This window comes from Lagopus leucura, unplaced genomic scaffold (genome assembly GCF_019238085.1).
Source record: "Lagopus leucura isolate 7727_CA_CO unplaced genomic scaffold, USGS_WTPT01 Super-Scaffold_1, whole genome shotgun sequence".
NCBI classification, from domain to species: Eukaryota; Metazoa; Chordata; class Aves; order Galliformes; family Phasianidae; genus Lagopus; species Lagopus leucura.
This window is the reverse complement of record NW_024962250.1, coordinates 27,058,473-27,085,394: the sequence shown is the minus strand read 5'-3', so window position 1 is coordinate 27,085,394 and position 26,922 is coordinate 27,058,473. Positions and strand designations below refer to the sequence as shown.

General features: G+C 35.8%; 1 protein-coding gene across 3 annotated transcripts in view; it reads left to right on the top strand.

The window, feature by feature from the left end:
• The window catches only part of TTC7B (tetratricopeptide repeat domain 7B), a 124,138-nt gene that overhangs the window by 80,046 nt on the left and 17,170 nt on the right, over window positions 1-26,922 (top strand). The window contains exons 17-20 of one of the 3 annotated variants that reach the window (XM_042865143.1): window positions 2,269-2,366; window positions 8,744-8,794; window positions 14,151-14,291; window positions 19,521-19,723. In XM_042865143.1, coding sequence (XP_042721077.1) covers window positions 2,269-2,366; window positions 8,744-8,794; window positions 14,151-14,291; window positions 19,521-19,723 — 493 coding nt within the window. Of the gene's footprint in view, window positions 1-2,268; window positions 2,367-6,826; window positions 6,986-8,743; window positions 8,795-14,150; window positions 14,292-19,520; window positions 19,724-26,922 lie in introns of all 3 variants that reach the window. The other 2 variants (XM_042865134.1, XM_042865153.1) reach the window with 2 other exon arrangements.

Genomic DNA, 26,922 nt, shown 5'->3' with positions numbered 1-26,922 from the left:
ACAGTAATCCTAATTTGTCTGCCTAGGGAAAAATATGTCACTCTGGCCTGAAATGTGATTGGTAAGTTCTTTTCATTCAGCTACACTACAGATAATGCAGGAGTGTGGTGTAAAATCAGTATTTTCCTACCTTTAATTTTAATACAAACTTTATTTTGTTGAAAAATACTGTTGGACAATGATTTTCCCACTGGAAATAATTGAAGCCTTTTCTTGTAGTTCTTTAAGATAATTAAAAATAAGTCTCTTAATCTTTACTGTTCTCTTTGTCATTTCTTCTCTTAATCTAAAACTGAAAATGTTTATTTTCAAATATTTAAATATACTTCAAGCTCATGTGAAACATGTTTTTTTATTCTGATTTAGACTCGAAACTGATTTTCATATATAACTTTCCCAGTGAGATAAGAACTCACCTTTCTGATAAGCTGATCAGTGTCAAATATTTCTTCTTGCAGTTAATTTTATTTTGTGTTTTAAACTTGGGTTCACTGTCCTCAACAATCTTTTACTACTAAAAATAGATTTTGAACAGCTAGATACAGCCCAGCGTACATGCTAAATGCAGCGTTTTCTCTTATCTTTGTTCAGCTAATTTAGAACAATTTTGTCTTTATTCACTATATACACATTTTTCTCCTTAAATAGTTTAATAACACTTACAAAATCATTTTGTGATATGAGACTCGGAATGTGTATGAAATAAAGATTACATCAGCCATGTTTCTATTCAGCATGCTCCTTGAATAGTTGAATTATTTTCTAGTACTTAGTTTGCCTTAAGAAAACAGAACAAACCACATTGCCAGTAATGTGCTTTAAAGATATTTATGCTAAGCCTCACTTTCCTTGTCTGCAATATTTGGCACGTCATTTCTTGTGGACTGAGGAAGTAATTAATACAGAAAATATGCAACTACTGGTGTAGCAACTAAAGCTGATAGTATGTGTCCTAGAAAGTCCCCTTCTGTTTCCTGTGGATTTCTATCATCATTCTGTAAGGAAATTGGTCTTGCAATAATCTTAGTATAATGCAAAGTTTTATTTATATTAAGAACAGCTGTACAAAGAGAGGAAGTTGTCTCATTGGTTTTTGAAGCGTGCAACTATTAAGAGTTGCTGAAAGGTTTCTTGCCTCTCTCTCAGATCAAATTTGGAAAGAGACGTTTAAAAATGTAGGGCAACTGTAAAGATGTATTAAATTCCAGTCTTGCAGTTTAGACTAAGATCCATTAGGTTTTACTTTAAGGTGGGAATTTTGTAGAGTTTTTTTCTGTTTTGTGGGGTTTTGCATTTTGCTAATTTGATTTAACAACCCAATTGTTTTAAAATTCATTATTTTTAAGTTTGTGGATTGTTTCTTAAAAAAAAAAAAAAAAAAAAAAAAAAGATGTTTGTTAAAATCTTAGTTGATAGGAAGTAGTACTAACTTGGAGTCCTAAGTCCTAAAAGCAGAATTACTGCATTAGCCATTAATTCTCCAGTCTCTGTTCTTCTGCTGAATCTTTAATCACAGTTCTAGGACCAACCAGTTTTCCAGCAAGTCTATCAGCAAGAAGCCTGAGGGGCAGTGAGTTTCAACTGAAGTGGAAACTGAGTGCATTTTTCCACGAGAGCTAACAGGGAAAACCTGTGGAAAGTGCTTAGGCACCTGATCTATTCTTAATTGTTCAAAGTGTTCCAACTCCACAGTTAGGATCAAATTCTGCATTAGAGAGCTAACGTACGTGATAAAAAGCAAAAAAAGACACAAACACCACAACACTCAAATCTGTAGAGATAAAAGTGCTGCCTTTTAAGGAAAATGTAGGTATAATGTTTTTATGACATCTTTATCTAAAATTAGATGTCTTGAGTTCAGTGTTTCTCTTTAGTGTGGGAAAAGTGTGGATTTTCAAACTCACATCTGTAATCTTGGGCTGCTGAAACAGAAGTGCTGTATCTTACAGAATAGATTAAGGCACAATAAAGCCTTTTTGTGAAGCTGCTAGTTATAAATCCAGTTAAGTCTGTTTTTGCTTCTTGGTTATACTAATTATGACAACAAAGTCACTGAAGTAAATATGGATTTAGTTTTGCTCAGCTTAATTCTGTCCTTGTGCAGCTGGCTTAATGTACTGTGAGTGGTTAGAGATGCTCAGTACTAAATTTGTTCATAGAAAGAACCTTTATAGCAAGAACCTCTGTGGGAGGAGGGCAGCATGCAACTTGTATCTCAGTATATAATTTTATATTTTAATAGCTCACAATTTTTATACTTCATTACAGTGATTCTGGACGTGGGAGCAGCCTGTTAGACAGAGCTATTGCCGATAGACGACAGCTTAATACAATTACATTACCAGATTTCAGTGATCCTGAAACAGGTAAGAGCTGCATTTGGGCAATAGGATGAATAAAATGGACTTCCCATAACTTTTTTTTATTAGTTGTTTGTTTTGTAAAATGATATCATGTATTGTGAGAATGTTTTCATTGTCATATGAGTTGAAAAAAACATTTTGGAACCATTTTTTATTTATGAAGTATTTTTTATAGTATGTTCACTATAAGCTAAAATTTCTGTGGTCTGGATCTTGCTGAGCTGGTGGTATATATATATATATTTTTTGAAAAGCTAAAAATGAATGTGCTTTATTAGCCTATTTTCCAAAGTCCTTTTCTGCCTATTAAGTGTTTGTCACATATTTTCTGTTTTAAGAAAGCGTATCACAAAAATTTAAGAAAAGTAAATCTCAAGAAAACTCAAGACGTGACTTGTGGAATTTGCTAAAATCTCCAGTATTTATATTAAAATAGGATTACATAAGAGGATTACTTTAGACATAGCTTTAAAAATATATATTTATTATAAATCATATATACTGCAAAAATTGTACTTCACAATTGCACTACATAAAAGGTATGATTGTTACATAGCAGTAAGTATTAACAGCATGTAACTTGTACATTTTATTTAATATATTAAATTTTTACAAGGCAAATTCATATGCCTCATCAAGTCATTTAAATAAAAACAGATGAGCCATGCATACTGTGAAAAGCACAGAAATAATTACTGTTATGATACTAGATGTGCAAAAACCTTTAGAATATGTTATTTGCTTTCAAAAAAAATTTTTTTCTCCTCTTTCCTTGGTTTTATCTCCAAACTGTAGCATGCCTATTTTGACATCCTTCAGATATCAATTTCTGCTTATTCATACTTCAATATAAACAGCTTATGAGGAAATTTGTCAATCTGATGCATAAACTAAGATGCACTCAAGTGTAGTCTGCATCTTTGCTTAATATTGGAATTGTGCAGTAGAGAAAAATCCACTTGAGATATTTCATGTCTGAAAGAAGTTGGAGCTAATGTTCACTAGAAGAAAGAGTTCTGTGGTTGCTTTAGTGGCAAGCATCTCAATGGTAAAGATCAAGTCACCTGGTTTAAAAGAACTGTAATATCACATGTTCTGAAGCATGGCGTAGTTCATCCTCTTTGTTCCTACAAAAGAATTTTGTTGTGTTCTCGTAATTACAATGTATAAGACAACAGCATGAAATCTGGTAGCAATCATTCTGTGTTCTAGTCTAGCTCACTGTTTTCTTTGAAGGAGCTAACTTGAGTTTGAATGTTTCATGTGTGTATTTAAAGGTTTCGAACAGACAATTTGTTCTGTGCCTTTCAAAAAATGGGCATTGAGTGATTGTATTTGTTTGTTTGCAAATTTTCCACAGGGACACAAAGTTCTTCACCCTTCAAGGTGTCCTATTTTTGTATATGCCACACTTCAGAGCATAAGTAATTGGTGTCTTTTATAAATTTTATATTCCTCAGAGCTTTTAAGCATAGATTAACGTTCATCCAAAACAGTGAGCTTTTCAAGAACTTTACCTAGATTTTTCCTGAGGATCCAGATTGCCAGTTTTCCATCAGAAGAGGGGTGGCCAGAAGAGACAGGGAGGTGATTGTCCCCCTCTACTCTGCTCTTGTGAGGCCCCATCTGGAGTATTGTGTCCAGGTCTGGAGCCCCCAGTACAAAAAAGACAGGGAGCCATTGGAGAGGGTCCAGAGGAGAGCCACAAAGATGATCAGATGACTGGAGCACCTCTCCTACAAAGACAGGCTGAGGGAGCTGGGCTTGTTCAGCCTGGAGAAAAGAAGGCTGTGGGGTGACCTCATTGCAGCCTTTCAGTACCTGAAGGGAACCCACAAAGAGGAGGGGAATCAACTCTTTTAAAGGGCTGATAACTGCAGAACAAAGGGAAATGGTTTTAAGTTGAGGGAAGGAAGATTTAGGTTGGACATCAGGGGGAAGTTCTTTACAGAGAGAGGGGTGAGGTGCTGGAACAGGCTGCCCAGAGAGGTTGTGGATGCCCCGTCCCTGGAGGTGTTCAAGGCCAGATTGGATGAGGCCCTGGGCAGCCTGGTCTAGTATTAAATGTGCAGGTTGGTGGCCCTGCAAGTGGCAGGGGGGTTGGAGCTTCATGATCCTTGAGGTCCCTTCCAACCCTGGCCATTCTGTGATTCTGTGATTCTGCCTTTGTGTCATGAATCTTAGCTGTAGTGTTAGAGCTTATCACTACTTTCAAAGAGGACAAGATTGGAAATTAAAAATCTGGGGTCTTTTTTTGTTTATTTTTCTTGTAAGAGGTAATTAAGATGGGTGGAACAGGGAGGGTCTTTTTTTTTATTTTTCTGCTTGTTCTGGTTTTGAGCTTTTAATTTTAGCAGAAACAACCTTGTTACAGTGCACATACTCAAATTCTGGTAGAGACTGTGGCTTTGTATCTATACAGTAGACTGTACAATATACTGTACAGTATCTGGAGTACTGCATCCAGTTCTGGGTTCCCCAGTACAAAAAAGACAGGGATCTCTTGGAGAGAGTCCAGCGGAGGGCCACAAAGATGGTGAAGGGCCTGGAGCATCTCTCCTATGAAGAAAGGCTGAGTGAACTGGGACTGTTCAGCCTTGAGAAAAGATGACTGAGAGGGGACCTGATCCAGATTTATAAATATCTAAGGTGTGGGGGGCAGAACGGAGAGGCCAGACTGTTTTCAGAAGTGTGTGGAGACAGGACAAGGGGAAACGGCAGGAAACTGCAGCATAGGAAGTTCTGCACAAACATGCGCAAGAACTTCTTTACAGTGAGGTGACGGAGCACTGGAACAGGCTGCCCAGGGAGGTGGGGGAGTCTCCTTCTCTGGAGATGTTCAAGACCTGCCTGGATGCCTACCTGTGCAACCTACTGTAGGGAACCTGCTTTGGCAGGGGGGTTGGACTTGATGATCTCTGGAGGTCTGTTCCAACACCTACAATTCTGTGATTCAGTAGCATCAGTGTAAAAACTTCATGTCAAGAGTTTGTAAAAAAAAAAAAAAAAAATTCCTTATCCAGACAAATATATAAAAATATTACAGTAATTATGTTATGGTAAGATAAAAATTCAAGTTTACCATAGTGTTTGAGTGAGAAAACTCAAGGTAGAAGAAATATTGTGCAAAAAAAAAAAAAACTACCAAAAACAGATAATAGATACCGTTGATGATCTAGATGTTAGATCTTTATCACTTGAAAGAGCTCATTTCCAGTCTTTGGAAATGCAAAACTGAATTGTCATTTACAGTACTGAGATGGGGTATGCAGAAAAGCTGCTGGGGACAGAAATCTTTGCTGCTTTTCGTGCAACCGTACGTATGCATTTATGTATGTATATACACATGAAAATGTGAAAACCTTCCCTTTCCTTACTTTGATTGCCATCAGTGGAAATGATGATCTCCTTTCCAGTCTAGTTACTGCTTGACTAATCTGAGTATCATGAAGTGACACCTAAAATTCAAATGTGATGTTTTTTATACTTGCAACTTTTTGTTTGTTTGTTTAAAAAAAAAAAAAAAAAAAAAAAAAAAGCATTTTAAAATTCAGATGGCAATAAGGGGTGTAAAACTTTTTTTTTAAGGTATGTCAATTTACCGAAAGTTGAAATTTGAACAAAAAGTTCTTGAAAAAAGTGTTTATATAAAGCTTTTACCCATCTGATAAAATTAGTGATTAATTGAGGAATGGTTAAATGATTCAGGCTTAAATTTTTGTAATCTTTGTAATATAATAACCATGTATCCCATATTTTTACAAGGTTAGGCTGTTAATTCATTGGCCCAATCAAGAACTGTAGCAAATCTACTCTGAGCTTTCCTTCTGTTTCAGCTGATTTGCCATGAGCTGCATATACAAGTTTGTACATTTTATGCAAATAAATAAATATGAGGGAGGGGGATAAAAGGCTTTATGAATCACTCACTGAAGTAAAATCTCAGAGAGGAGCGGACAGATTTCCTTTTTGAAGGTAGATACGCATGTGCAACTCACTTGAGATTTGACAGTTGACTATTTTGGTTAAAGTAAGTTGCACTCAATCTTTTTAAAATGAAATTTTTCAATCTACTGTGTAGTCGTTACAGTCCACCTCATGTGCCATAGAAACTAACAGTGGGATTTGTTCTTTATTTTCTTTTAGATATATTTTACAAACTCCTGCATTATAACAGAGGGAAAAATTTTCAAAACTAGCTTAGTACAGTAGAGTTTAGTGCATTACTAAGTACACATCAATTACTTTGTACATTATTGAGTGCAGCGTTCATTTTTTTTGTTGCTTTCAGAAACAGTTCAATTTAGTTCATGCAGAAGCCATTTCCATCTTACTGAATGGGGAAATAAGTGCTTTGCATTCTTTGACACCCATTAATGAGTCCATTAAACCCTGTTCTTGGATCTATTTCTTTCCCACCCCTTGCCCCACACCCTTATCATTCTCTTTCTTTCACTTTTTAGCCTCTGATACTTCCTCATCTTCTTTCTCAAGAGCAGAGTCTCCTCTCCAAGTGTTTGTGTCTCCTCATCTTCCTCATCCTAAATCAGATACCTTTGTCTGGCCCCATGCAGCCTCTCCATGCTGTGACCAAGTTCCTGAGCCCTGTTCACCTTCTCACTGTAAACTGGTTTTCTCTACCTGATGGATGTGTTTGTGCTGTATTTTTCTGATAATCTTCATAACTGGTAAACCATGTTTAAAATAATCTAAGCTTCAACAGAGTGTGAGTAAAATCTGGCCTTTCAGATGCAGGTCATTTAATACAGAATGGATTTTAAGAGTTTGTCCTGAACAGACTCTTTTATTGGTCCCCAAAGATGAAACGTTACAGACCATATTCTGTTCTCTTGACTGCTACAGAAAATGGTAGGTGTTTCGTAGAAGAGGCTATTGGTCATTACTGCATTGTATTGGAGCTGTAATTATTTTCATTACTGGCATCATTTGTCCAACAAATCTGTTCATTCAAAGGATTTCCGTGTTATCTTAATGATATCTAGATCCTTGATGTAAAAGCCTTTAAGTAATTGCTTACACACCTTCCCTGAAACTTCACATGAAGGAAAAAAATGCTTTGAATACCAGCATATATTTTCATAGTGCAGGTTGGATTTATTGAAACAATTCAGAGGCAGTGGAGTAGTGAAAATCAGCATTTTGCTTTCCCAAATCAATAGCTCTTCTCTTCATTGAAGTGATACAAGTTTAAACATGCTGTAAAATTAATTCACGCATTTAAATACAAACTGTAGAGTCAAACTGCCAGAGCATTGTTCAAATGGCAGTGTAAAATTAAATTAGTCTTCCATTTATTTTTAATTTGTTATTATTTCTTTTAAATTGTGCTTCACTCACTGATTTATGCAGAGCACTGTGTTACATTACTGCAGTTACTAATCCAGTCTTATGAAGTTCACTTTTGACACTAGCTTGTAACTTGTATTATGTCAAAGATATTAATTCCTAGCAAAACCTAGGGAATAAATCTTTCACTCATTTTAGTAGCTGACTTAAGATTCGAATTTTGAAAACACTACCTTATAGATAAGCCTATGACTGGAAATTCAGGAGAGCACTTCCTTTTGACTTCAGGAACCGTGTCCTAGAAAAGTTTGATTAAGTCTGTCTCTTCTTGAAGCAGTTGAATGGCTGATTAATTTCTATCACACTTTTGAGTGCTGTTGAGTTGGACTTGCTGAGGCCTTCTCTAGAAATAGTACAGATAGCATTAAATTGCATGTTCTTTGCAGTGCTACAATAAACATTACTCAAGAATGGCGGCAAATGGAATGAATGTAGAAGTTCATGCACGTATACCATTATGGAGAGCCAAGTCTTCCATTTTAGATTAAAGCTACCTCGTCCTCGGGAAAGAAGCTTCCAACGTACACGAGAAATAGTGGAACCATGAAAAAACAGATATTGGAGTCCTTTGTATAGTGTAAATAATATATGAAAGTCAAAGCCCTCTATCTTTGAATAAGTAAAAGTTTAGAAATTTGCCTAGATTTTCATACTTTCTACTATAGTTAACAGGACTGAAAGTCTCATGTTCTCTTAGTTCTTTTTTTCTTCCCTCCTGGTGAAAGAGCAAATAAAACTCTTTATATTAACTTGACATTCGATTTCTGTTGAACAGGAACGTGATTTTAACGATGTAGCAAAGGTTCTATGAAAATATTTATGGTACATAATAATATCCTTTTTTATTCTTTTTTTTTTTTTTGGTCATTTGGATCCCTGTAAACATGATTTACAGTTTGAAGATTATTGGAAATCCTCTGGCTTTCTTGGAGTTTGTGGTTTTTTGCCAATTTATTGTCTTATTTATCTCCTTTTTAGCTTGGATTTTAATTTGTGGTTTGATCTATTCAAAGGCAATCCATCAGATGCTTACTTTCATGGTTTTTACTCCCTTTTTTCGGTTTGTAAGTAGTATTACTCTGAAGTTCTATTAATTTCTTAAGGACTTAAATCACCTTTTCCTTCACCACAAAGCATACATGTTTTGTCCATCAGTAGTAGAAGTTAATAGTGTGTTAGGAAGGCTGATGCTTTTTGCTCATTCAGTCACCCTATGGGCTGTGAACTTACAAGATCTGAATGCACTTGACTAACATTTGCATTTAATAATTAAAGAGGCAGTATTTATTTCTAGAGGACTGCAAATAAAGATATTTTAGGAGAGTTTTGTATAACACAATGGCCAGCTGCCAGTATGTTGTACTGCAGATTTTTTGCCACAGCTATTCCTAAGGAGCATGTTGGTCTAAAAGGACACGTTGCAACTTTTGTCATGAGTCATAATAAACTACTACTTTCTCTTGAACAAGTTTTTTCCTTCTAACCAGTTATATTATAAGGCTGTACATTTGGCCTTGGATAGTAAAGTTTAAATTTGTTTGCGTTAAAAAAGATAAGAAGAGATGTAAAACAGCATGTTTGATGGTGACAAATCACGAGGTGTGTTTTTCAGAGAGCTGGAAGAATACTCTGTAAATGACATTGTCCATACTTCCCTACCTCCATGTGCATACTGCATATCTCCATGTATAACCATATTGAAAGCTAGATTAGTAATTCTTTATTGTGAAAGGTATCTAAGACACATAATTAATTTGATAGGAAAAAAAAAAAATGTTGACTAAACCTGCCAATTTGTTATATTGAATGAATCATTTCAGTGTTGTTTTCATCCTGCAGAAGGTGCTGCCTCTTTCTGCTTTCTGTTTCTGCTTTGTTTAGCACAGTTCTCACTATGCCTCACCACTAATGTTCCTACTGGCAGCTTTGCGTGAATATGTAGTTGACAGTCACATGTTTTTTTTTCCTCCTCATTCCTGCATGAGCATTGCTGTTGAAGCATTTTTTCCTTTATATAAATGCTGAAATGTTGATTGAAAACATGATAAATGCAAAATTGTTTTGCTATGTACTTTTGTGATATAAAAAGAAATCCTTTTCTGGTATTCTTGTCACTTGTTATGAATCTGTTTCATGAAAGATGTCATCCATGTTGTTTTCTTTTATTCATTCTCAGATGGCAAATTTGATGCAAATTGATGTAGTGGTAGTGATTCTCCAAGTTCTGATTGAGTCTATATCTTAGTTCGTATCCTTTAGGCAACATGGTGAAGAATTTCTGGGGGAATGACCAAGGAAAGAACAGAAAAAGTCAAGACGCGCTTTCTGTTTACATTGTGTGACTTATAGTTGATATTTAAAAGATCAGTTTCATGCAGACTTTCCTATATTTATCTTGAGAAAAGCCTAAAGAGAAGTGAATTGAGCACTTCGGTGTTCATGAAAATTGAACTGTAGGAGTATCTTGGAAAACAAAGGGTTCCATGTGAGACTGCTTTACTTCTTGATTAAATTTTGTTTGTACAAGTCTGCTGGCAAGAAGGGTTTATGATATTGAATTGAAACATTCACATAAACAGGTATTCACATATAGGTAGCATGTATTATGCTAGTGTGGTGAGCAGAAATTCTGTGAATTCTGGCTAAATGTTACAGGAAACTTTTTGGTTTAGAAACATTCTGTCCCATTTTCAATGTGCAATGTAATTGTTATTCCCTATCTCAGTCAGTAAATAATTTAAATGATGTATGCTAGATTTTGCTAAGACAATCCCTGTTTCACTATTTTCCCATTTAGTGTAAGTAAGCCTCAGGGCTTGAAAGTGAATAGATGGGATCAATTTTGGTGCTATATTTACTGATTTCACACCTTATTCTTTTGCATCCCAAAAGAGACACGCTGCTGCCTGTGGTTTTTTGTTGTTGTTGTTGTTTTTTTAAGGGATTTTTTTTTCTTTATTCTTAAGTGTCATGCTGTAATAGCAGGTTTAGAAGATGTCTTGGAAGATCAAGAATTTTGTGTGCTTCTAAGATATGGTGAGGTTTCAAACAAGAGATTTCTATTGAGCATTTGAAGGAAGATACAGCTAAGTGAGTTATAGCTATTGTAGTGAAGATATGCTTGAAAATATGAACTGAGATAAGAATAATACAGGTAAGGTTGGGAAGGGAGAGAACTTATGACAAAGCCATCGGGCAGCCCAGGGAACTGCCAGCATATTGAAGCCTCAAGCACACTTTAAGCTTCACTTTTTACCTCACAAACCTCTATATATCCTCATCACTTCTAATTGAAGCTTTTAGCACACAGGACATGATTTCAGGTGATCTTTGGTTATGTGCAGAATGAAGACTCATTCACTGTCTTTTTAATACGCAGAGTTAGAAATAAGTCAGATGTTGCCCAATTGTGGCAACGCTAAAGAAGCATTCATGAGTTTCTTGGTTAGAGCTATTAATATGGGTGCAGTGTACCTGAAGGATGCCTAAATTGGGCCCTGTGAAAAGACTGTGGTTACTTTATTTTTTTAAGTAAAATATATTTATTTTAAATATATATTTTTTTAATTATTTTATTTCAAATTCTTTATTTTATTTAACAAAAGAAAATAAAGGTGCAAAGTTGTGATAAAAGGTGAGTGACTGTTCTTATTAGACATACAAGGCTGATCTGGAAGTTAGCTGTCCTTTTGGAAACTGTATAGCCATATGCCTGATGACTTTTAACAGCCACTGCAAGGAAGATTTTTAAAGAAACAAAATAAATCACAAGCATTGGTGCTTTTGTGCTGTTTAAAGTATTTAAATTTTTGAGGCTTTTAAATAAGGCTAAAGCATGGTGGATTTCAGAGGCTGGATTTTCCAAATACCTCTGTGGAATGTTACATCATTACTTTGTATTCTGCTTAAAATATGGTTTTCAAACTTAAGCTAAAATAAATCTCTTATTTAGGATGTTGTTTAGAGATGACTTAAATTTAGCTGGTCATGCTGAATAATCTGCAATCTAAGTTTCTAAAAAATTAAGTTACTTGGCACATGTTGAATTTTAGATTGTTAAATGTTCACGGTGAATATATAATACATCTTTATATCAGCTGTATTAATTTAGTGAAAGCTGAGAGGTAAATATTTTTAGTGGCTTGATTGAGACTCCTGAAGCCTAATACTGGGACATTAATCCCACCCACTTCCATCCCTCTTCCGTGTGATCAGGGCTGCCTCCCACCAGGTGAGGCTGCCCAGGGCTCCATCCAACCTGGCTCTGATGCCTCCAGGGGTGCAGTGTCCACAGCTTCTCTGGACACCCTGTAACCCCTTTTCATAACAAGCTACTTTAATAACACTTTATGAAATAAATCTCATAGAAATATATATGCATATTTTTTCATTAAGAGACTTTTTTTATTCTGCTATAAATTCCAGTTAATTACCGTAGAAAATATTTGGTATCCATTCCATTTTAACTGTGGCGTAGGTGGAGATACTTTCATAGCATGGCTTCTCAGAAATTTTATCACACTATAGTTCTTTCTATGTAGAAATTGATATGCAACAAGTTATAATAATATAGTACCATTTATCTTTTATGGTTAAATAAATACTGGATACCTAAAATGTAGCAGCACTTGTGGTCTGATTAGTAGCCACAGTCCATGCCTTAGATTACAGAAAATGTAGGTCTTTTTTAATAATAAATCAAACACTTGCTTCTCAGAAGGAAGGGATTAGAAGATGATATCCTTTCCACCAGCAAATCACACCTTAAAACAAACAAACAAACGAAAAAACCTGCTAAATTGTGAAGAGACTCCTTTGCTATGAGTTGCACTGGAGGTGTAGCAGGTGGCAGGCTGCAGTGACATGCATTTACAGACACGGAGGGGAGACTAGAGTTTATTTATGGTACCTTTAGTTGATGCTTCTTTTCAAATATGCTCCACATGCTTCTTTAGACTTAAGTCTTTAGACTTAGACTTCCATTTTGCCTTTCTTTGGAAGCCTTTAAGATAAGATATACAGAAACCTCAGTGAATATTCAGGGATGCAGACTACAGTGCGAATTCTCTCATTAACCAGCAGAGGAAAGCAAACTCCATAGCCAGATACTCTTTCAGGTCTCTGGCAATTCCTTGTTCAAAACAGCCTAAGAAATACTGTTATGTCCTGTGCTGGTTTTCCCTTGTTTTTGTCAGTTCAGGGAAACATGATGTGTGCTTTTAGACAAAATTTCCCTTCCAACTAATTTGTGTACTAGAACTCCTACTTTTCTAATCTGCTGGTATCTTGTCGCACATAAGAATGCGTGCTTCATGTGGGAACCTTCTCAGAAAACCTGTGATAACAAGAGTGAAGTTTTTATTTATTGTTTAACTGTTAGTGCTGAGCTTGTGGGAGATGTGCCTTCGATCTGTACAGGATTCAGGACTTTTATTGAGTTACCTGCCATTGTTGACCATTACAGATATGTGACTGAGCTTAGAAGACTTCTTACCAGATTCAATATGGAATATTTTACTTCCATTATTTATTAACTAGGGCCTGGTCAATCTGAGATTTTGTAAGTTGTAATCATAAAACAAGAGGTGCATTAAAGGTTAGATGACAAAGAGCATAGCTTAAAAAAAAAACATGGTTTTGATTTGAAAAAAAAAAAAAAAAATTTATATCAAAACTAAGAATACTGTCAATAACTGGATATACAAAGTACCATTGTCATTAGGTAATTTCTTGTCCTAGGAGATTTTTCATTTCCAATACTTGGAAAAAAGTAATATTTGCCAGTAATATTCTAATCTCACTTGTAAATGCTTTGTATTAAGGGAATTACCCAAAGCAACTTTGGGTATGTTCTTCCTGCAAGGGGTTTTTTACCAGAAGGCATTTCAATTCAGTCTTCCTGAATAGCTGAGGTTTACATTCAGAACGGTTTAATTGTGTATTTGTGCTGGGGTTTGTTGTGATCATCTTGTATATTTTAATTCTTTTTCTAATGCTATTATTAGTCTTAAAATAGTCATCTAATTGCACTCTATGGAAAGACATAGCAATTACTAACATCAGAGTGCATGTAGCTAACTGAAGATTACAGTGTTACGATACCATCACAAGCCTTTTTTTGGATCATAGGTTGCAATAAAAGAGACAATGGGTTTAACAGAGAATATCCAAAGCAGCAACACAGATATGTTGTCGAGTGTGTTTTTAGCATAGAATCCTATGGAACAGTATAAAAGCTTTTGTAACAGGGAAAATTAACCTGCCATTTTGAAAAATTCTTTGCAATGACACATGTAAATTGAACATAAAGGGCTTTGGGGAAAAACCTGATATGAAAAGGCTTATGATTAAATGTTTTATGCAGCATGTTTGACTTCTATTCTTTTTCTGATATGTAATTTTTCAAAATTACCTGTACAGGTTCGATCCATGCAACTTCAATAGCAGCTTCCAGAGTGGAGCAGGCGCTGTCTGAAGTTGCTTCATCTCTGCAAAGCAGTGCCCCTAAACAAGGTCCCCTGCATCCTTGGATGACGCTAGCTCAAATATGGCTTCATGCAGGTACCATGAAAGGAAAATATTTCTTGTTCTTTCCCATCTCATTTATTGCTAACTCTGTACATGACAGGAAAAAAAAAGGTAGCAGCCTTTTACTGTAAAGCAACTTGTCCACTGCAGCTGTGGCAGCTGCTCAGCTCTCTTCTTTCTGGCTTCATTAATGTGAAAGACCCAGTATTTGTCTGAATGTCCCTTGATCTCCAGTGGGTTTGTTACTGTTACACTGCTTCCAGGCTCAGGCTACAGGGTAAGTCAGTATCACAAGTGACTGCTGGATAAACTATTAATCAGATAATGATGCCACACTGTATGTATTTTTACACTGTTACCAATGTTACACTATTACTGTGCATTTGTTTTGATTGATACTTGCAGCAGAAAAGTGTTACTCAGAAATCAATCAGCAGTTGTTCTTTTTATTTAATTCTGCTCTCAGACTCGAGCATTTTTCAGTGACAGAACTATTTTTTCATTATATTCACTGTATACTGTATAGCCGTGATATCTTTCCTATCATGTTTACTGTGAATGGTAACCATGTGTTAAAAACACTCCAAGATATATTTCATCTTGTATATGTGTTGCTGAGCTTTCTGTCAGGAAGAGTTGTATATTACTTTCCAAAGTGCTGGAATTCAAATCATTTGGGAACTACTTTTAATAAGAAATATTCTTGTTTACATTCTAGATACAGTACTGCATTTCTTGGAATTTTAATTTACATGTTTTGCATTAACAATTCTTTTATGTGAAGGTCATTACAGAGCAATGGCTCCCAGTTATTAATTACTGTTTCAGGGGAAAAAAACTCCAGATGCCAACAGGAGATTGGGGAGAACAATGATCGTGATTGATAACTGACCTCATCTGGGGAGAGAATGTTCCTCCAAGGCCACACAGACTAAAAACAGGACGGGGCTTACCAAGGCATGCTGTAGTCACCTGCCTTGCATCATGGCCTTTCTGATTGTAAATATTTATAAACCAACACAGATAGCCATCTACAGTAACTCTTAGCATCTGCAATGCTGTAATCCCTAATCTTTCCACAGAGTTCATTCCATTCAGTCCACACAAATGACTGCTGCTATTTCCTCCAGAAGGGATGCTCTTTGCTGATTTCTTTGTAGTCTGCAGCTTGGTCTTTGGCTGTATTGCACAGTTCACTTTCCTCTCTTAAAAATTCCTATCTGTGTGAACATGGTCTGTAGGCCATAGTCTCATCCCAGCAGGAGGAAGCGTAGGTGAGAAGTGGGAGTGAAGTGTGGAGCAGAGCAAAATAAATACTAAAGATCCAGAGGAAGGACACAGCAAAGTGTAAAGAGTGCCCTAACTCTTTGTCTGTAGAGATTAATGAAAGGAAAAAAGCAAACAAGCAAAAATCAAGCAGGAAATGAAGGACAGTTGCTGTCAGTCTTCAGAGAAGTTTTCTTTCTTGTAGAAACATTCACTCAGAGTAAAGTTTATTCCAAAAAGCACCATACAAAGCAGATAAAGGTATCTTCATCTGTGTATACGGGATATTTTCATAGAAAGCTGCCATAAGATTACTTAACACCTAACCTGCAACACACATTCTTTAAATAAAAATGAAGACTTACCATTGGGAAATTGCTTGCTTTTTGAAAATCATGCCATGCTTACTGTTTGGCTTCCTGCATAGATATGTATTGTTTTACTTCTTAATGGAGAAAAAAATCTTTAATGTGCTTTTTTCTTTTTTTTTTTCTTTTTTTTTTTTTTTTAATGAGGATGTTGGGTTATAGAGACATGAAGGAGTTATACCTGAATAGCAGGTATGACAAGATAAGTTTTAGAGGCATGTATTTACCTGAACTATTATATGCAATGGGGAGGGAGAGAAAATATTTTTTCATATTGATCTAAACTGTCATTCCAGTTGTCATGAGTATAAATGAATGTGGCATTCAGTCTGAAGAAGTTGATTTTGCAGACAGTAACTGGCTTTAGATTTCTCATCTTGTGTTTACAAATGAACTCCTTCAGCCGTTCATCTCTGGGCAGACAATGTAAAAGCAGAAGTTCAGACTTATTTTAAATATGAAAGCAAAACAAAACTTTTGCAATTAGTGCATTCTTCAGTGTAATGATATTAGAAACAGATCTGACCCTAAATTACCAATGGCTGTGATGGTTGCTCTGAGAAATGCGTCAAGACTGAACTCAGCAATGCTGTGGAGCTTGACTGAAAAGTAGATTGTTTTGCCGGTAAAATAGAAGCATAATGCTGGAAGGGTTTGAGCTTGGAGGGGCTTGAGGACATTCTCTGAGTGTAGAGGGCAGACGCTGAGAAGTGGAACGTCAGCCTTGGCATCTGGTTTCTCATCAAACTGTTTCTCTTCTCTGAAATTTTCCTATGGAGTCACCTGGCACTGTCAGTTTTCTGCAACTGATTTATTTGAAATTACCATGTTGTTCTGTAACTTTTTTCTCAGCTTGAAGTAATTTCTATTTTAAATAAACTGCTCTGTATTTTAAGGCATGTACTTTGTCTTGTATACATCACATGAAATTATCCTGAAAGAAACAGCTCCGGATGCAGAAATTTCTCAGATTAACTCTTATGCTTAATAGCTAGCCAGAAGTTCCACATTCTATTCATTCTTTCATAGTTTTCCAATGCTCCCTAGGATTTAAGGTACTGTATAGGAGAAGGCCAGTGTATACTCTGGCAGAATCATAGCAGCATAACATGAAGTACCTTTGTACAGAAGGGAATTATTTAAATAATTACATTTTAGGGAGACTTTTTAATAATTGTCAAGTTACTGTGCTATATTGCAGAACAGTATCTTTATAAGCAGTGTTGTAACCTGCACTGGCTAGTGTGAAAAGCCCGAGTTGCTTCCCTACTTGTATCCTCTAAAGGAACACAAAGTTCCAATTGCAGTCCGTTAAATTAGCCAAACAATGTGTATTTTTTACTTTCCAGTTGTTGTGGTAGCAGATAAAAGTGACTTAAGTAGATGATTAATTTCTGCATGTTATTTGCTGATTTTTATAGCTTTTACTCAGCACCTTTTATAGACTGTTCCAGTAGGTCTCTGTGCATGCCTCGTGTTATGCTTCTGCTTCCTTCTCCTTTACCTTACAACTGAAAGTATGAACCACAGATTTCATAAGTGCTCATAAGTGCTTTCGGGGTGGTGTTGAATAATAAGCTGCTTGTTGTTGTTTTGTTTTTGTGGGTTTTTTTGTCTTAAATCAATCACAACATATAAATTACATTTTTCCTAACAGTATTTTCATTGGCAAGTTCGGAGTGTTTATTTTAAAGTGTTTCAAGTCTGATACTGGAGAAGAAACAATAAAACAAGGAGAGGCCAAGTGGATTGCACTGCAATAATATAGTGTATTCTATTCCCACTAAAATCTTGTTCATTTTGTAGTAATACTGACAGGCAGATTTTGGAAAAGCACTTCAGAAATGAACCACTCAGAGCTTTAAATATATATACAGATATATACATAAGTATATATAAAACAAAAGCAAATAACAACAATGAAACAACCTCACAGTAGAATTCACATTTTGTTCTCAGATTATGGCAACAACTTCAATTTTGGAGTCTACCAACAGTTAGAATAGTAAAAGCCAAGGAAAAATGGATTTCTCCCAGCATTAGCTTTTGATTTCCAAATTTTATATCTTCATTATCTTCCAGATTTGCTATTTTCCAGTTATGTAGTGCCATCTCTGACTAAATCTGGTTCCATTTCTGGATCTGCAGTTTTGTGTGTTAGTTATTCAGAGTAGTTGAGAGATTTTTTCATGAAAAAGAATTTTATTAAATTGCTTTTGAAAATGCACTGCATTCATCCATATGTCCATGTGGATATACTATTTATGCTAGGTAGAATGCATTCCGCGAAATCACTGAGTCATCCAAGCAACAAAAAAAGAGTGCTCTTGTGGTAAAAATGTCTCTTCTTCATCACCAGGATCAGGTCTCTAAGTGAAAAGCAGTAATTATTCCAGCAACTCTACAGATATCAGTGAGAAGCAAGGAAATGAATAGGACTTTTAATCTAATACTGCAAGTCTGTTTCTTGTTAGTCGTTGTTATAAATGGGTTATGATTTTAAATATTAACAAATAGAAATATGTATGTATGCTGATGTTAGCAAGAGATAAAATAAAAACATATCGCATGGAGGTGATACACTGTACTGTACTGAAGTTGACTGATAACAGATACCAACTAGCAAATCTGTTTGATGCAGTTATCTCAGAAGGAAGCTCCTTCAAAGGCAGACCAGCATCAACCCCAGCCAGAGGTTCGGCACAACTCAAAATCCACTCCTGTGGTGTGAGATACTGATCTCACAGCCTTTAACCCAAGATGGACACCCTACACTGGGCAGTGAAAGAAGTGTGTCCTGAACAGGGGGAGCTGGCCTCACTGTTCTAATAAATATTTTCATTTAATTCTTAATATCTAAGACTTCTTTTGTACAGTGTGATACAACAGAATGCAGTCATACAATTTGAGGCTCGGGTTTTTTTGGGTCTGTACTACGATGGAAGAAATGTTTATCTTAACTCGGAAGCAGCCTGATTCAGACAACTGCCAAGCTATCCAATGCTTTCTTCAGGAGTGATTTATGTTAAATTAAATACGCCTTTTGTATCTATGAGACTTGAACAAAGTTCTGTCAGAGTGCTGAATAAGCGTTTCACAGTTCTGCCACCTTAGCTAGGAAACATTTCTCATCAAATGCATTGTATTTCTTTAAAAAGATTTTTGTTCTGAAATAGGATGCTGAACCAGACTTGACATATAATGATTGGTAATTGGAGCAATTGCTATTTCTTCCTTAATGGCTGTTATGGAATTCAGAAAAGCCCATTATTAGTACCATGTTCTTACGTTCTGTAAGGATCTCTGTAGTTTTGTGTTGGGCTTACTGTTCTTTAATTATATCAGAATACTGCAGCACTCATGTTTAAAAATAAAGTAAAAAATCACAGATTTCATTTAAAAATAACCACAAAGAGTTTAAAAAAGACCACAGAGGGTTTTCTGGTGTTTAAAGCAACCATTTAAAACAATTTATGTAATAGTTTCTCGTAAGCTGAAAAATTTCTTGAGGAAAATGGCCTTTGCCTGTTATGAAACAATACGTACAGACAAAGCACTTGTTAACTCATCTGGTCATGGTATGATGATGCAGGAATCATTCATTGGTCTTCACTCTTTCCTTCCACAGCTGAAGTCTACATAGGAATTGGGAAGCCTGCTGAGGCCACTGCATGCACCCAGGAAGCAGCTAATCTCTTCCCGATGTCTCACTATGTGCTTTACATGAGAGGTCAGGTGGCTGAACTTCGTGGAAATATTGATGAAGCCAAACGCTGGTATGAAGAGGCCTTATCTATTAGTCCTACTCATGTGAAAAGCATGCAGCGGCTGGTAAGTCTTGAGTTCATATTGGTAGATTCTTCTGTTGCCACTAGTGATATTGGATTGGGAAACCCTAACAAACTTGGTATGGCTACCACATAGCTTATATGAGTTGCAGATCTAATTAGAACCTGTACTCTTATTATCAAAATACATGGGTCACTCTGAAAGTGATGCCTCCTATTTATTTCTGTTTTCAATTCCAATTCAATTATCTACAGCAGATACAAATAGCACAATGACACTTCTTGGTAGAACAAATTCCCAGCTATAAAAAACTACTTTTAACACAGTCACCACCAATTAGCTGTGTATTTTTGCCAGCAGTGAGCAAAAGCTTTCATGCCATTGTCATAAAAATCTGTACCAGCGGAGGTGATCTTCTGTCACCACTACTGGAACACACCACCCACTGCTTCACTATGTTTAATCTACTGTTTAACCTCCATAAACATTCAACTAGCATAAATGAATATCAGTGGGTAGAATTTTGTATAATTCTTCTGTGTGGAGGAACACCCCTTTGCTTCCTACGTGCTCCCATGTCAGATGCTGTTTTGTCAGACTGCCCTTCTGCTGCCATTGATCACATGGCAATGAAAAGTAATGGAATGTTGGTGGGAAAGTTCAGCCTCTACTGTTGCACCACCAACATTCACCTCTGACGTTATGGGCAAACATAATAGAGCATTGTTAATAATGCAATGAAGCATTACTTTTGGAGCAGCCTCATAGTTTTGAGAACAATCTTTTCTGGCTTTTTATTCTTTTCTCTGTGCATTGAGCATGAAAAGGATCTGGAGACTGTGAGTATTTACATCCTAACAGACTGCAGGAAAGAGAAATTATTTGCATCTACCTAATATTCATAGAATCATAGATATTGGGGCCATTAGGAAATAAAAGTGGATTGTATCAGAAAAATTAGGCATTGTGGTCGAGAGGGAAGACCTGTCATTCTAATTCTAGTCTAAAAGTGGAATTCTTCACATGATGCAATGTACACCTTCAAGCTATGTGATTTCTTAGATCTTTGAATTGTAGGAATCTATCATGTCCTCAAAAAAATGTATATCTTTATTTACAAAGGTGCCATCTCCAGTATGACTGTACATGTTTGTTTATATAATTTTATACACACTCACACGTTTATTCTTACTCCATTAGGACAGTTTCTCTTTCATCCAGCAAAGCAGCATCTCTTGCTCAACGTTTTTGTTGAGTGGGATAAGCTGGTTTGTGCCTAGGCACTTAGGAATTATTCACAGAAATTTCTCATGCATCCCCAAGGGGAACATATGAGACAAAAGATCAGATAGGAAGGCAGTGCAGATGAAGTTTTTTGTTTCACTTTTTCAGCTATATATGAGCCTACTAACAAATGCTGAGAGGTTAATTTTTCTCAAGAAAGCAAAACCTGAACCACTCAACCTTAAACCAGTGTAGTACAGTGAAAATGAAGGCTTACATTTTTATGAGTAGCTTTTGCTCCTCTCTGAATCCACCTTGTAATAAAAAGTCTGCAAACACTCATTACTCTATTAGCTCTGTGAGAGACTTGAGAAACGAAAAATACTGTTTTTTTAAACTGGAATATCTTCTTATTGTCTTTTCAATTTGGGACAAATACATGCAGTCTGGAAGAATTCTGTTCGCTTAAATAAATTGAATTCTTTTTAAGCATTATCATAATTTAAAATCTTGCTTTTAAAAGCTTTTCCTGTTTCTCTAGACATTTTCTGTATTAAGATATTATTCTAAATCTATGCTGAGAGATTTATGCTGCTTAGATACAAATATTAGAGATGTACACTTTTAAAAATACCAGTTTGTGTCATTCAGTGTAGGGAGAAGTACAGGAATCTGCATTGTTCTTATCTGCTGACAATTACAAAAATATTGTGAGGAAGACATTTACACTGTTTACTGTTGCAGTGCTTGTGTGCAGTGGTACTGTTTCAGTGTACCACTTATCTTGGAGCTTAAGTTTGTTTAACAAGCTGTATTTATTTATTTATTGTTTGTCAAATACCAGTTATAGGTCATAATGGCTTAATTTATAAAATACGATAAGAAAGAAATGAGACGAATGGATGGTGCAGGAAGTTCTCACGTGTACCATACACATCCAGGCCTAAATCTTCAAGTTGCATACTTGAAATAGTTAAAACTTGGATCCAGTTTTTATGATTTCTTTTTCTTCTAATTACAATTTTAGAATGATTGTCACCTGATACTTGGTTCAATTTAAATTGAGAATTTTTTGATGTTAACGTGGTTCTTTGATTTGAGATACTCTGTATAGTTGGCCAGAGGAGAAAAATAATTGCTTTTTGGGAATATACACAATTTCTCCTTTTGCAGTCTCCTTTTAATGATACAATACTCTGGCTTAGGATAATGAACTGAACTTGGGATGATAAATAAAACTTATAAGCTTTACTGTTTTCCAGTGCAACTTTCTTGATTCTGACTCTGTTTAGTCTACTGAGAAAGCTTCATCATCAACTGATAGAAGGATGCTTTAATTGATATAATCTCACTTCTGGAGTATAGCAGGGTTCCTACAGCACACTATTCTGATTCTGGCTAGATTAATTCAGACATTGGTCCTTCTGCAGGGTGTGAGTTAAGTGCTATGTTGCTTGCTGGTTTCTCCATCCTTCCCAACGTACCCAAGAATGAAGCAATCTGAGTCACCACCTGAAACCTCAGATCTGATCAAAATTTGTCTCATAAATGAAACCATTTACTAGTTGTTAACAGATATTTATTTATACTTCATGACACAGAGTTGTGGGAATGTGATTCTTGTTTAGCTGTGTTATGTGCTCACTTAAACTTACTGGAAAATCGCATTGTTTGGATTATGTTACGTAAGGCATGATGTATTCTAACAGAAACCTGGCTGCAGGGGGCAGTGTGTTTGTGTTCATGCTCCTCTTTCAGTCTCTTCCAAAGTGTGCTTCCAATTCAGTCAGTTGAATAACAGGAACTAGTTATTTCAAAGGGAAATGTTGTTAAAATTCTCTTTAGTTGCTTCTGCATCTAAATTATTCCTCATACAGTTAATGTTTATATCCATATATTCATTAACTGCATTCTGTTACGCAGTTTTCATCTTGTTCTCAGATGCAATTTTTTTTTTTTACCATTTGTCATTAATTAAAATCTTCTCAAAGCCTGGGACTATGCCAGCTTGCTATTGGACTTAAATCTAACTCTTGCAAGATGTAAAGACTGAAGCAGCAACATCAGTATCACTTAAGTGTACTTCTTAGAGTGTGGCAGCAATGCACTTGAAGAAATGCAGCCTCCTTTCATGTTTTTAAGGGTTGTAGAAGAAACTCTGAAACAGAACAAAGCTGTGTTAAAAAGGTTTGAAATACTTCAGTTTGTGTTCTGGGTTTCAAACAACTCTTTATGAAACCCACTGAAATTTAAAATGTGTTAAATGATGAAACTGAAAAATGATGTTTCACGCTTCAACTGAATGTCACACATATTTGGTTGTTACCTGCCTGATTTTGGCAAAGAATTTCTTTGAGCAACTTTCTCTATTCTCCCTATCCTTTATCATCACCTCCAGATTTCTGCCTTACTGCTGCCTTCCTGCTTTTGTCACTGTTTTCCTCCCTTGTGAAAAAGGAATAAACAGACTTTTATCTCCAGTAGTCAGAGTGCTGTTGTGGAAAGTAGCCCTTACTGATGACGTCTGAGAAGTCCTGAAACAGACCATCATTCAGTAGTGCCTGAAATGGCAATTAATATTTCGACTCATTGTCCAGGAAACAAATCTCTGTATTCTCTCTTGGGCTGAAAAATTCTTAGGTAAATGCAGCTTTTACATGAAATCATTTTTCTGGCACCTGTATATCATTTTAATCCCAGAATTTGTTTTCAATATTGACTAATTCATCTTAGCACTTTCCAGTTAATCCTATTAGTAGCTTAGTTTCTAAGAGCAGAAAACTGAAACAGAAAGAGAGAAATTACTTATCCAAAATTACTCATGTAGAAATTAGTTAAAAAAAACACCTTAAAGATTATGTTCTTCACTCCACACTGTCAAAGTTCTCTTTAATTATATGTGTCAGGTCTCTTAAAGATGCCTTATGCTAACTATATGCACTTTACATCTCAATTACAAGTACGTTGTTATTATTGATTTCTATCTTGCTTTTTTTTCAACCCCAAAATACTTTGTCTGAAAGAAAGCAAGCAGTAGGTATGGATTACACATGCTTATGAGTCTGAAGGATGCTGTGCTGCCTGAAAGAAAGAAAAACTGCAGAGGATGGTAAAGATGTGAACTCAGACCCCCTTTGAAGGAATCGGGAGAGTTTAAGAACAGAAAAACAGAACACTACCACCTGAAGTATTTTTTTTTCCTTTGGGGAAATACTCTATTCTACTAAGGACTTTATTTGGGAAATGCTCACTGAAACATATGATTTTCAGTGTAAAGCTACTATACTATAAAAATCATGGTTAGTCTGTATAGACTTGTCTCAAGCACATTGTGCTGGGTCCTGTGGGTAGTTTGGGTTGTAATTGATCATGATAGAGCTAAATGCTAATGCTGAATCTTAGTGTCCGTTCATCTTCTTTTTAACTGCATCTTTATGCATGTAATGGTTGAAGAAGAATGAGACAAGGTTTGAAAATAGAAGAAATGATTTCTCTGTGACAAAATGATGGGAACATTTGTTTGTGGACATATTCTTTTAACAGTCTTCCAAATACTCAAGGCTTCCCTTTACATTACCACTGGTAAAAACCTATGAAACATAGCTTTTGATTTTTCCACCCTGAATTACACAGTAAATCAGCAGTAATGGAAGGAAGATGCAAAGATCACTATCTTTCTTAACACTCTTCAGTCATCTTACATGCATATCTAATATACACATGTATGTATACATATATTCTGTACTACAAACCTGCCTTCCTATTATTTTGAATATGTTCTACTGTCTTTACAGTGTGAAAGTCTGGTGCTGCCTGGCCATATGCCATGTTGTCTGTTGGTTACCATTTTGTAAGCATTGCAAGCACCCCGTGATCCATAAAATTGGCCTTTTTTTGTGACAGCTAGTTAGTTGACAATGATGCCTTTTTGTTGTTGACAGCCTGGTATTTTTACATGCTTGGTTTCACAGCAATTTAGATACTAGAGCTTTAATGATATGTGTTTGGGTTTTTTGTTGGTGGTTTTTTTTGAAGCATACTACAGGAATGGCCAGTTGATTCCAAAATGTTGCCAGTTATGCTCTGAGTTATCTTCTCATTGCACAGATTGTTCATGTGATGTAGTTGGGGAATGTCCATATAAAAATGTCAATCGCTAAACAACACAACTGAAAAGTCTCAGTTTGGAAACTTCACAAATTAAATTTTGGAGCTTCCAGATCTATCCTGATCATTTTCTCATGGGAAGTTTCAAGGATAGCCTAACGATCTACATTGATGTCTCAGTAGACAAAGCTATGTCAAATATTACAGCTTAACATTGTAACTTAACATATTTTTACCACAGTTTTACATGGAAGGCACCTCACTGTTTCACAGTACCCGGTAGAGATGATGAACATACCAGCAAGCTGTTAAAAACATCACAATATAATGAAAAATTTACTTTTCAAGTTTTTCTGTTTCCATTTCCTTACCTTGCAAATATCTGATTGTTTCAAAATTGTGGTCACTTGGGTTTTGTTGATATCCAGTGTAATCTTTGTTCTTTCTCCCATGCCTTTTGTTGATTTACAGATGACATAAGAGGATGGAGAAGAGATAAAAACAACAGTTTTTAACTTGTGGAAAAAAGTACCAAGTAAGACTCATAGGATAGAATTAAAATGTCAGTAGTCTCTAGATTCACTAAATATGGCCAGGAGACCTTGTGTCATTGAAGTACTAACAGCTGCTTGTGATATTTATGTTTTTTGTGTTTAACCAAAGAAAGAATAAAGTAGAAATAAGTGAAAGTCTGGAAGAATTTGAAAAAGTGTGCTACACTCTTGTCCTCTATAGTCTCTTGCATCCCTTCTCATGGGTACTTGATGGCGCCTTTTTGCATAGATCTCAGAACTGCTGTTTTTATTTTTTCTTTGCAACTGCTTTTTGGTATGAGAATTGCTTTGCAAAACACTTCTTAAATTAGGTCGTTTTGCTGAAGTATGAGCTGGGCTAATTATGGTTATTTTGCTTCCCTGGTCATTTATGTACTTATTGAATATATTAAAGTATTACTTTATGGCTGGAGCTGAGAACTTGCACAGCAAGAAGCTGCCTGGCACCTGGTACATGTGGCTCACTTGCCTTTAGTCTCTAAGGACTTTTGCTTGGAGTCAACAGCTGGCAACTAATGACATAATTTCTTATCATTTATAAATACTTTTATTTTGGGAGCAATATAGAGGATATGAAATGGGCTGGAGAGAGCAACTAAAGTCAATTTTAAAAAGAGAATGAAAAGAATTTTATTTTCCTCTTCCCAAGAAAGATTCTGTTGCAGAACTCTGTAGGTAAGATTTCACCAACTGCAGAAAAATATGCAAGATATGAAATCATTTTCATGTCTTTTCTTTTCTCAGCATTACTTTGCATACTGGTGAAATGGAATTAAATTCTACCATCAACTGTAATCTGAATGAGAGGTGTAGCACTTCTGTCAAAGCATCTGGGACTCAGCTCTTTAGTCAAGTCTCTCATTATTGTGAATCTGCATGGGATATCGCTATAAATTTTGCTATAAATCTCTTGCAGTTCTCAGGTGCATTTCAATGAACTGATGAAATCACCTTATGCTTTTTGCTTTACATCTATCTCTGAGAGCCTTGACTTATTTTGGCATAAGCCATAGTCAAAGCAGACTGTTCTAAAGAGAACCAAAAGATACCTAGTCAATGACGATGAACTTTTATTTCTGACTGGGAGCTGTGACTGCTTGTCTGTAAAAATGCTTTATCTTGTACTCCTCAAGCAGAAACTGGCCCACCTTAGTACAAAACTAGAGATCTAGAAGCAACTATCCCTCAAGAAATTTTTTTTAATGTTTCCTTTTGGCCAGGGTTGTCTCAAGCAGCAGCGTTGACAGATAAGTTACCTACTCTGGTAAAGAGTTTTCTCAGCAAATCCCCAGTTGTTTTTTTTGTTTGTTTGTTTTGTTTTGTTTTTTTGTCTCTTTATCTCTCCTGCCCATCTCA